General features: G+C 40.5%; 1 protein-coding gene across 1 annotated transcript; it reads right to left on the reverse strand.

Annotated features, from left to right (window-relative positions):
* Window positions 1–934: 934 nt before the first annotated feature.
* On the reverse strand, window positions 935–11,037 carry LOC129813572 (calreticulin-like). The gene is made up of 9 exons (XM_055865886.1): window positions 10,839–11,037; window positions 10,167–10,268; window positions 9,620–9,823; window positions 7,751–7,845; window positions 7,436–7,645; window positions 5,225–5,338; window positions 3,077–3,220; window positions 2,363–2,455; window positions 935–2,091 (listed from the first exon to the last, which is right to left on the reverse strand). Exons 1-9 carry the CDS (start codon window positions 10,924–10,926, stop codon window positions 1,900–1,902), a joined length of 1,242 nt encoding a protein of 413 aa, XP_055721861.1. The 5' UTR covers window positions 10,927–11,037; the 3' UTR covers window positions 935–1,899.
* Window positions 11,038–11,545: the final 508 nt, after the last annotated feature.

Raw genomic sequence — 11,545 nt, forward strand, 5'->3', positions numbered from 1 at the left:
GCATATAGCACGTCTCTGATATTGTCCGATTTTTTAAAAACGTATTGTGAAGTAAAATCATAAGTCATCATAGTAGATTCGAGTATATATATCATACTTTCTGTTTCTACTTTACACATTTTCATTATGTAGTTCTCAAAATCTGTAGGAGACAAACCAGATATGTAAATCTATAAATTTACCAAATGTTTAAAATTAGGAGCAGTCGGATTAATAGTAAAATCTATATTAACAAAAGAGAATCCTATCAAAAGTAATGTGAGCGTTGCTTTATATGAACATGTATTGCAATGTGAAAAAGTGACTGTGTTGTACTTAAGAACATTTTCAATTGACTAAGAGTTTTGAAACTGCACTTTTGATCAGTTTAGAGTTTTGTACTACGTTGTAAAAATGTACCACATGTAAAAAAAAAATGCACCAAAGCGATAAAACTCTCCAGTGTTGTCACCCACGTGGCAAAATGGTTAAATTATTTTTGTATTTTTAATTAATGTAATGTAATTGGTTGATCATGAGTCAGACCCTTCTCAGATTATTTTTCCTACTGTGTCTAATATCAAACAATATTTTCAGTATAATATATAGGGGTCAATCATAAGACCTCAGTTAACTTATTTTAATAAAACTTTGGTATCAATAACATTGTTATAAGACAAGTGTGCATTCCTAGGTGACATTGCTGTACAACATGGGGTTGAAATGACAGCAATTATATGTTTGGTGTCCAACAGACCCTTGGCATTGTTAGGATGGAATGCCATTCAACTACCATAAACAATCACCATACTTTCAAGGGGGAGGGAGGAATGTTTGCAAATAAATATTTCAAATTCAAAGCAGAATCTAAAACTGTATTTGACAGTCACAGCATTGAATAGGAGGGACAATTTATAAATGACTAATCTTTCACAATATTCATCAAAACACAGAGAACCCAACAACTGTTTTAATGGCCAAGCAAGTAATCTCATTGAACATGTATGGAAACAAACAGTAAAGACACACAAACAGTGAGGAAAATTCAGTGCGAAACAAATTGATGTAATGTGAACACAGTAGAATAACAATGAGCTGATCTGAATGACAAAGTGCCAGGTCTATGAGAAGGCATGTTGAGAAATCTGTTGCACTTTACAAACATTCAGTGGTACAAGAATCAATTTATTTCCAAACGATGACAAACAGTGACTTTGTGAATCACTTCAGAGCGGAGAACATCTTGGTGTTTTAAGTTGATTCTGGACAAAAATGGCAGAGCAGATGACAAGGGGAATATAGCAATGTTACACGGTACAAAAGTAAATTAACTGCTGTTGGACATAAAGACACTGAACATACTACACAATTAAGCATGACATATTGGATTGGGAGGACCTATGAATGTCATATCTGGATAAGGGAAACAAAAACCACCTAAAAACATACAAGCTGATGTGTGAATCACTAAGTCCAATATCACCCAATCTGTAGCCCAAATGGCACCCTATCCCCTAATATATATAGTGCATTACTTTTAACCAGGGGTCCTGGTCAAAAGTGCACTATATCAGAGATAGTGTGCCATTTAGGATACACACTTCAGTCAAGCTTGTAACTCTCAATGGACCCATTGGCTTCTCAGGGGATGGATGCATAGCAGCCATGATAACTCCCTGGTTAGTAGAGCCAGAGTGGGAAACACACCCTAAATCACAAGTCAACCCCTAGCTCCTACCCCATAGGTACTTGTGTAGATCTCAGAGGATTGGATAATTGGCAGATCCATTTTGCCCTCTGTTGGAATTGTAGCCAAATTGTGGACATCCTTCCCGAATCTCTCAGATCTACACCAGACATTAGGATGTAGTGGCTAGGGGTTGAATTGGGATTCAGACAGACACTCATGTCCAGGCCAGCCTATAGCTCATCTTTCTCTGGAGCCTCCTCTTCCTCAGTTCCTTCCTCTGGCGTCTCCTCTTCCTCCTCCTCCCCTTCGTCCTCCCCTTCCTCACCTTCCTCTTCTGCCTCAGTGGCTTGTTCTTTGTTTTTCTCATCCTCCTCTTTACGTTTCTTGTCATCTTCCTCCTGTTTCATTTTCTTCTCTGGCTCCTGTGACAGGTATAAAGAGGGGTGGTAACAGTAGATGGACAGGTATTGACAGTGAACTGGAAGCCTTATTGTGGTAGGTGGCATGTTCACCATTTCTGCTCAAGCCCAGCACTAGGACACCCGATTCAACTAACCAAGGAGTTGATTGCTTGATTAATTGAAACAGGTGTGTTAATATTGGGAATGTACAATACACTTGTGAGTGACAAATAGGTAACAGACTCATAGAATAGAGGACCAGCCAGTTCAACACAGTATAGTTATTACATACCTTAGTAACACCCCATGTCTCAGCTCCAAACTTCTCTGCTTCCTTCACATCATCTGAGACCAGGAAGTTGTCAAAGATTGTGCCAGATTTCACCTGCAAAGAAACTCATGATGTTGGTGTCTTATCTACATTGATAAAAAATAAAAAGCTATTTATTTTTCACGTGACCAGGAAAAGGCCCTACTATCTACAATTAGCATTACGGTAGATAGTCATAAGGGTATAGTACAAAGGAAGCGAGACCTACTCCGGGTCTTCTAAAGCTAACCAGCTTCAGTTAACTTAGCTTACTACAAAGCAGCTTCAATGGGGTTCGCCAGCTAACATTGATAACAACCACAACCAATCTTCAGGGTCATTAATAAAAGCTAAACTTCAATGTGTGTTTTTGATTGTCGAGTCTGATATATCATCCTCATTTCAAGCTCATCTTTTTATATATTTAGGCACGTTAGCTGGCCAGCTCATTGACCCTGCTTTGTAGTAAGCGAACTGAAGTCGGCTAGCTTCGAAGACCCTTAGTAGTATACCCCTCAGGAGTTTCTTGGCAAGGTCACATGTTTAGGTAAAACTTCAGGGTAAAAATATGAGTTTCTCACCGGTGTCCACCATTAAAATGCATACATTTTTATTAAATAAATCATATTAGAAATATGTAGCATCTATGCATAATGTATTATGTTATATTTAAAATTCTGTTGTGTCCAGTCTCACCTGCCACAGATCCAGGCCCAGGACACTGATGTCATCAAACTTGTAGATGGTAGAGTCAGCGGCGTACTCTGGGTTATCGATCTCAGGATGGACCCAGGCTCCTTTGTAGTTAGGGTTGTCAATCTGCTTGGGCTTCCACTCTCCCTGCAGACAACGCATGGATGTTGCTTTAGCCATTGTTTTTAAAAGCCTTAGGCGCATTCTCCCTGCACCTTAGCCCAGGGCTAAGGAAGACTTTAGCCTGTGGCTAAGGAAGACTTTAGCCTGTGGCTAAGGAAGACTTTAGCCTGTGGCTAAGGAAGACTTTAGCCTGTGGCTAAGGAAGACTTTAGCCTGTGGCTAAGGAAGACTTTAGCCTGTGGCTAAGGAAGACTTTAGCCTGTGGCTAAGGAAGACTTTAGCCTGTGGCTAAGGAAGACTTTAGCCTGTGGCTAAGGAAGACTTTAGCCTGTGGCTAAGGAAGACTTTAGCCTGTGGCTAAGGAAGACTTTAGCCTGTGGCTAAGGAAGACTTTAGCCTGTGGCTAAGGAAGACTTTAGCCTGTGGCTAAGGAAGACTTTAGCCTGTGGCTAAGCGAATGTTCACCCGTGCACATTTTAGAAGTGGGCTAGTTGGCCCTGTTCCGGAGCACGGTTAGCTCCGACTTTTCAGAGTTAGCCCCAGAAACACGGTGCCAAAATAGCCAGTGTGAAACAGGGTCAAGAACAATGCCTAGCATGCTCACTGTCCAAATCACAAAAGCTGCACTGAAACTTAATTTACATATCAAATTAACATGCATCATGAGCATATGTAAAATCATACCATTTCATCCTTCAATCTGAGCAAAATACTGTAATACGTGCAAAAATTGGTTGCTATGCCTAACAAAAATGGTTGCCATGCAGGTTGGCTAATGTCTTCGTACTTAGCCAACTAAAGCTACTGCTGGAAGGGCACTAAACACTGTTTTCATGTCGACATTTAATTGGATGTAGCCACGATAACAATATTGTTGCAGGATTTCGCCTGGATCAGAAAAGTTGCTCTCGTTCGTGCACAGCATTCACTGAAAATATTTTCTTAACTCGTCTTGAACTGCACTCTTGGTTGAGGGCTTGTAAGTAAGCATTTCACGGTAAAGTCTACACTTGTTGTATTCGGCGCATGTGACAAATAAAGTTTGATTTGAATAATCTCTGTACAGGGGCGAGATCGCATGTCAAAAGTAAAACAGTTTCTGAGGTCAGACGGCAAAAACCATCACCGTTTGGAATTCAAATAGTGGTCCAGAAGCAAGAGGAAATGGCATTACTAAGTGTCTTGTAACATTGGTCGCACGTCAGAGATAAAAGGTAGTCTAGCGGTTAGCGGTTCAAATCCCTGAGCCAACTAGGTGAAAAATATGTTAATGTGCCCTTGAGCAAGGCACTTAACCATAATTGCTCCTGTAAGTTGCTCTGGATAAGTGTATCTACCAAATGACTAAAATGCTAAATAAAAATGTTGGTCGCTTGTCCGTTATCCCAGGGCTTTGGAATACGTGCGAATACTTACCCCAGTGTAAAAAAATGCTCGTGTGAACACAGGCTAAGCTAGCCTGTGGCTAAGAACAATGCAGAGTGATAATGTCTAAAGAGTCTTCCTCAACTTGTGCCAGTTGCACAAAGGTTTAGCCCTAGCCAGTTTTAAGCCTTTTTTTTATGGTCAGAGGCCAGTTTTGCAACAAACGGTCCAAATTGTGTGGCATTATTTCAGGAAACAACTTCCTCCATTCCACTTCACAAAAACTGAATGGCAACAAAAGCTGTTGCAATGTTGCTAGAACTTCCCTTTCAAGAATACCATGTTTCTCACAACGTTGCGGTCTTGAATGGCACTCTGGCTAAGCACATCTCATTGACAAATTAGCTGAAAACACACTCCTCTTGGTTCAGTTTGATAACACCTCCCCCCTAAGCTGATATTAGTTGAGAAACACTGTCCTTGTGTACCATCCATTACACATTTTTGTCCTAGAACCACACTAACAAATCTGAGTCAAACTACTTATAGCAAGCCATTGATTAGTTGAATTAGGTACACTTGTGCTGGGCTTGTAGACTGGAGTTGAGCAACACTGGTATAGTGTGATCACTGATCACCGCCCCAGCCTAGTTTAACACAAACCTTGTACTCTGGGTTGGTGATCACAGGTGGCTCCCACTCTCCATCCATGTCCACGTCCCAGTCGTCAGGCTTCTTGGCATCAGGGTCAGGGATGTTCTCAGCCACATCCCAGTCCTGGAAGAATACAATACAGTCATTTACTACTACAGTATAGCTTACTGTACCAATCCTAGAAACATAGCTCACAATATAAAAATCGCTTCCTGCTATGGCACATCGAGGTCAGCCTCACTATATATCATGGTAAAACCAATAATATATGACTTAGATGAAAATAGCTGTAGGTACTCTGGTCACTGGTACCGCTTATATTTAAGAGCAGGAGCTCCACAATACTTTTAAGTTAATAGTCTCAGAGGAACAGGAACTCAAACAGTGAAACATCTGAGGTGTTGCTACTAGCTCCTCCCGAGTGTCGCAGTGGTCTAAGGCACTGCATCTCAGTGCTAGAGGCGTCACTACAGACCCTGGTTAGATTCCAGGCTGTATCACAACCGGCCGTGATTGGGAGTCCTGTAGGGCGGTGCACAATTGGCCCAGTGTCGTACGGGTTTGGCCAGGGGGTAGGCCATCATTGTAAAATAAGAATTTGTTCTTAACTTCTTATGGCTGCAGGGGCAGTATTGAGTAGCTTGGATGAAAAGTGCACAAAGGTGCCCAGAGTAAACGGCCTGCTCCTCAGTCATAGTTCCTAATATATGCATATTATTATTACTATTGGATAGAAAAAAACTCTGAAGTTTCTAAAACTGTTTGAATTATGTCTGAGTATAACAGAACTCATGTGTCCGGCAAAATCCTGAGAAGAAATCCAACCAGGAAGTGAGAAATCTGAGTTTGGTCGATTTTCAACTCATCGCCTATTGAAAACACTGTAGGATATGGATCTGTTTGCACTTCCTACGGCTTCCACTAGATGTCGACAGTCTGTAGAACGTTGAATGAAGCTTCTACTGTGATGTTGAGCCAGATGGGAGCTGTTTGAGTCAGTGGTCTGGCAGAGAACCAGGTCCTGGTCATGCGCATTCCACATGATATTGACTTGCGTTCCATTACTTCGATAGACAAAGAAATTCTCCGGTTGGAACGTTATTGAATATTTATGATAACATCTTAAAGATTGATTCTATACTTAGTTTGACCTGTAATATAACTTTTAAAAGTTTTCGTCCGACGTTCGCCTGGACCTGCACAAGCGTTTGGACATGTGTACTAAACACGCTAACAAAAGTAGCTACTTGGACATAACCGAACAAAACTAACATTTCTTGTGGAAGTGGGAGTCCTGGGAGTGCATTCCGACGAAGATCAGCAAAGGAAAGTGAAGATTTATAATGCTTTTTATGAGTTTTGTTGACTGCACAATTTGGCGGGTAACTGTATGGTTTACTTTTGTGGCTGAACGCTGTTCTCAGATTATTCAATATTCTCCTTTTGCCGTAAAGATTTTTGAAATCTGACACAGCGGTTGCATTAAGAACAAGTGTATCTTTAATTATATGTAAAACATGTATCTTTCATCAAAGTTTATGATGAGTATTTCTGTTATTTGACGTGGCTCTCTGCAATTTCTCCAGATATTTTGGAGGCATTTCTGAACGTAAGGCGCCAATGTAAACTGAGATTTTTGGATACAAATATGAACTTAATCAAACAAAACATACATGTATTGTGTAACATGAAGTCTTATTAGTGTCATCTGATGAAGATCAAAGGTTAGTGATTAATTCTCTATTTCTGCTTTTTGTGACTCCCGTCTTTGGCTGTAAAAAATAGCTGTGTCTTTCTGTGATTTTGCGGTGACCTAACAATCGTTTGTGGTGCTTTCACTGAAAAGCCTTTTTGAAATCGGACACTTTTGGGGGATTAACAAGATTACCTTTAAAATGGTATAAGATACATGTATGTTTGAGGAATTTTAATTATGAGATTTGTTTTTTGAATTTGGCGCCCTGCACTTTCACTGGCTGTTGTCATATCATCCCGTTAACGGGATTGCAGCCAGAAGTTAACTGACTTGCCTAGTTAAATAAAATAAACTCCGCTCAGCTCCTGCACTGACTATGGTAATAATGAGGCATCTGTTCTCTACTTTCTTTTACTGGGTGTATTTTACAGCAAAGTGTCTTCATATGACCTAAATGCAGTTTAAATAAAAGTTTGATTTGAATAGGCTTGGTGCCAAGTGGTTTTTAAAGACAGCGGTTGTACCTCTGGCTTGGTGTCTTCAGCATCGTCCATCTTGGGGCGGTCGTCCCAGTCCTCGGGCTTCTTGGCCTCGGGGTCCTTGATGGTCTTAGCTGGCAGGAAGTCCCAGTCCTCCTCCAGAGTGCCTGACTCAACCTTCTCGTTATCGATCTTCACCTCGTAGGTGTGGTTTGGGTTCAGGATCAGTGTGTACAGGTGGGTCAGCTCGTCATCCTGAAGAGGGGGAGAGATCGCTTAGGTTAAAGTAGGTGTGTGTGTGAGAGAGTGAGTGAAACAGAAGGTAATCAGAGAACAGAACTCAAAATGTGAGCACCTTACCTTGCACTTGATTTCCTTCTTGATGAGGTGATTCTTGCCCTTGTAGTTGAAGATAACGTGGACCTTCTTGGTGCTGTAGCCACAGATGTCAGGGCCTGTACAGGTCGCAGGACAGAGTATGATCAAATAAGCACTAGATGTCGACTGATTAATTAGGGCCGATTTCAAGTTGTCATAACAATCTGTATTTTTGGACGCCGACTACAATGCCTTCCAATAGGAAACTGCGTGGCAGGCTGACCACCTGTTAAGTGAGTGCATCAAGGAGCCATGGTAAGTTGCTAGCATTAAACTTATCTTATAAAAAACAAACTACACATGGGTGATGAGATTACTAGGTTAACTAGCTTGTCCTGCGTTGCATATAATCAATGCAATGCCTGTTAATTTATCATAGAATCACAGCCTACTTCGCCAAACACGTGATTTAACAAAAGCGCAATCGTTGCACTTATGTACCTAACCATAAACATCAATGCCTTTCTTAAAATCAATACACAGAAGTATATATTTTTTTAAACCTGCATATTTAGTTGAATTTAATTCATGTTAGCAGGCAATATTAATTAGGGAAATTGTCTCACTTCTCTTGCAGTCATTGCACACAGAGTCAGGGTATTTGCAACAGTGTGGGCCGCCTGGCTCGCTGCGAACTAATTTTCTAGACTTTTACATAATTATGACATAACATTGAAGGTTGTGCAATGTAACAGCAATATTTAGACTTAGGGTTGCCACCCGTTCGATAAAATACGGAACAGTTCCGTATTTCACTGAAAGAATAAACGTTTTGTTGTCGAAATGATAGTTTCCGGATTTGACCATATTAATGACCAAAGGCTCGTATTTCTGTGTTTATTATATTATAATTAAGTCTATGATTTGACAGAGCAGTCTGACTGAGCGGTGGTAGGCAGCACCAGGCTAGTAAGCATTCATTCAAACTTTAGTGCGTTTGCAAGCAGCTCTTAGCAATGCTTGAAACACAGCGCTGTTTATGACTTCAAGCCTATGAACTCCCGAGATTAGGCTGGCAATTCTAAAGTGCCTATTAGAACATCCAATAGTCAAGGTATATGAAATACAAATGGTATAGAGAGAAATAGTCAACGTGTCATAATTCCTATAACTACAACCTAAAACTTCTTAACTGGGAATATTGAACCACCAGCTTTCATATGTTGAGCAAGGAACTTAAACGTTAGCTTTTTTACATGGCACATATTGTACTTATACTTTCTTCTCCAGCACTGTGTTTTTGCATTATTTAAACCAAACTGAGCATGTTTCATTATTTATGAAACTAAATAGATTTAATTTTTAAGTTAGATTTAAGTTAAAATAAAAGTGTTCATTCAGTATTGTTGTAATTGTCATTTTAACAAATACACACATTTAAATAAATAAAAAATAATAATGAAATCGGTATCGGCTTTTTTTGGTCCTCCAATAAAATCGGTATCAGCGTTGAAAAATCACAATCAATCGACCTCCACTAGAGACCTTCCATCCAGTCACCACAAAGTTTTTCAATATAATTGAGTCATCGTCTCACACACACACACACACACACCAGTCCTGATGTTCCTGCCCACGTTATTAGACTAGGAAATAAACCTACTCATAGGTTACAATAAGGACCCAGAGTTTTCCCTGGTCATGTCACAACATGTTCAATTTAGGAAAAACTCCTGTGTGTATTCACTAACCAAATGGAAGCAAATGGAACAAAAACAGGGAGGGACCTACCGGAATTTGTATAATATAAAAACTTGTGTTTGTTGCAAAATGTTTGCCTACAATTTTCTATGATGTGCGCTAATGAAAACACCCCAGTGCACTGCCCATAAGACCAGACAGAGTACCTACCGAACATAATATAGTACTGGGAGTCTCCGTGCATCTCAGCCTGGTCAAGGGTGGAGGGGAACACCTTGACATAACCGCCACCACAGTCAATTTTCTGCTCGTGTTTCACAGTGAACTGGATCACCAGAGTCTTTCCCTCGTTGCTGAAGGGTTCGAAGCGGGCCGATGCGGCATAGAAACGGGCGTCCTGGCTGGTCTGTAGACCTGGGGACACAGCCAGAGTGATGCATGGTGAACACTGATGAATACTCGCTGTATAACGGTCATAAATGACTGACAACACCATAGTCACAAATCACAATACACCCCCAACAGCCATTATCCGTATCTCAGTTAACAGAACATGTTTAAGACCCCAGCCATTCAGCAGGCTGCAGGTTTGTGGTAAATTCCATCAATTCAGGAAGTAAACCGAAAAGCTACAACCAGCGTAGGAATTTCCGTTCACTTCCTGAAATGACCCCAACCCTGGTAGGCAGCACTGACCCAGGAGACAAAGGAACTGACCCAGTAAGGTCATCGACCCAGGAGGCAATAATCAACTAACCTTTGTCCTTCTCAGCATCGCCATAGAAGTTACCAGCTGTCAGTTTCCACTCTCCGTAATCTGCCTTGTGCTTAGAGTCCAGCCAGCGAGTCTTCCAGGCATCTGCAGAAAGATATACCAACCAATGAACAGTCAGAATCGTCAAAAAAATGAAGACCAGTCACTGATATCGCCTTAGTGTAAAATATGGCGTAAGGCCTTCTCCATCTCAAACACAGTAATTTTACAGTCTGGACACCATCTGATAAGGGCAAAACAGTAATTTCAATTTTAATTAAAACAAAAAGGTGTCACTAGCCACTTCTCAGATGACAGACAAAAACAAATGGCTTGATGATTAGGTATGGTCAGTCGAATGTTACAAATGGAACTCATGATTATGGCTGAATAGACCAGTGTAGCCTAACTAACGTGACTGTAGTTAGCTAACTAAGTCCGCAAATGTTGCATTGTCAAAGCTAACTTTCTTTCCATAGGTAGCAATATAGCTAGCATTAACATGAAAGTAATGAATTTGAAACAAAATCTGCAGTATACAGTTAAATTGAAGAGAAGGAGGCAGTGTGACAACACATTTCTAAGTCCATCTTTGAAACTCGTGCTTGGCCTAAGTAGGCTAACTAGCTAACGTTTCCAGACGAGGGTGGAACGTCAGAAATAAAACGAACTTACCTCCATCAAGGAATTGCTCTTGGAAGTAAACGGTAGAATGAACAGAAAATATGGACAGAATTATCGCGAATGATCCCAAGACCTGCATGTTGACCGCCTAAAGCTTAAACGTTGTCCTCAAAAGAGACTCTTCCAGGAAATGTCTTGTGATTTCATTGAATGACAAGGAAGGGAAAGCAATTTCGGAGTTGCTCGAGTGAACAGATGTCTGCCTCTCATTGGTTCAAACGCTATCAGCCTTAACCAATCAGATGAGCCCACGAAACACACGCTCGGTCATTCCTCTTCCGGTGAACTAAATTCCGCTGAACCAGTGGTAAATTGTTTTGATTTGATAGTACAGAGTTTATGTCAAAATGTACTTTTCATAGCAGGTTAGGATAACTTATGCAGCAGGTTAGGATAATTAACGTAGCAGCTTAGGAAAAGGGTTAGGGTTAGCTCAAATACAAAATGGCCTAACTTTTAAAATCGGATTCATGGTCAGATTGAGCCTTATTCTACAATGTAGAAAATACAAAAAAATAAAGAAAATACTTGAATGAGTAGGTGTGTCCAAACTTTTGACTGGTACTGTATGTATGTATGTACATTACCAGTCAAACGTTTGGACACACCTACTCATTCCAGGTGTTTTCTTTATTTATTACTATTTTATACATTGTAGTTTAACAGTGAAGACATCACACTGTGAAATAACACATGGA

The sequence above is a fragment of the Salvelinus fontinalis genome, chromosome 17, assembly GCF_029448725.1.
Source record: "Salvelinus fontinalis isolate EN_2023a chromosome 17, ASM2944872v1, whole genome shotgun sequence".
NCBI lineage: Eukaryota > Metazoa > Chordata > Actinopteri > Salmoniformes > Salmonidae > Salvelinus > Salvelinus fontinalis.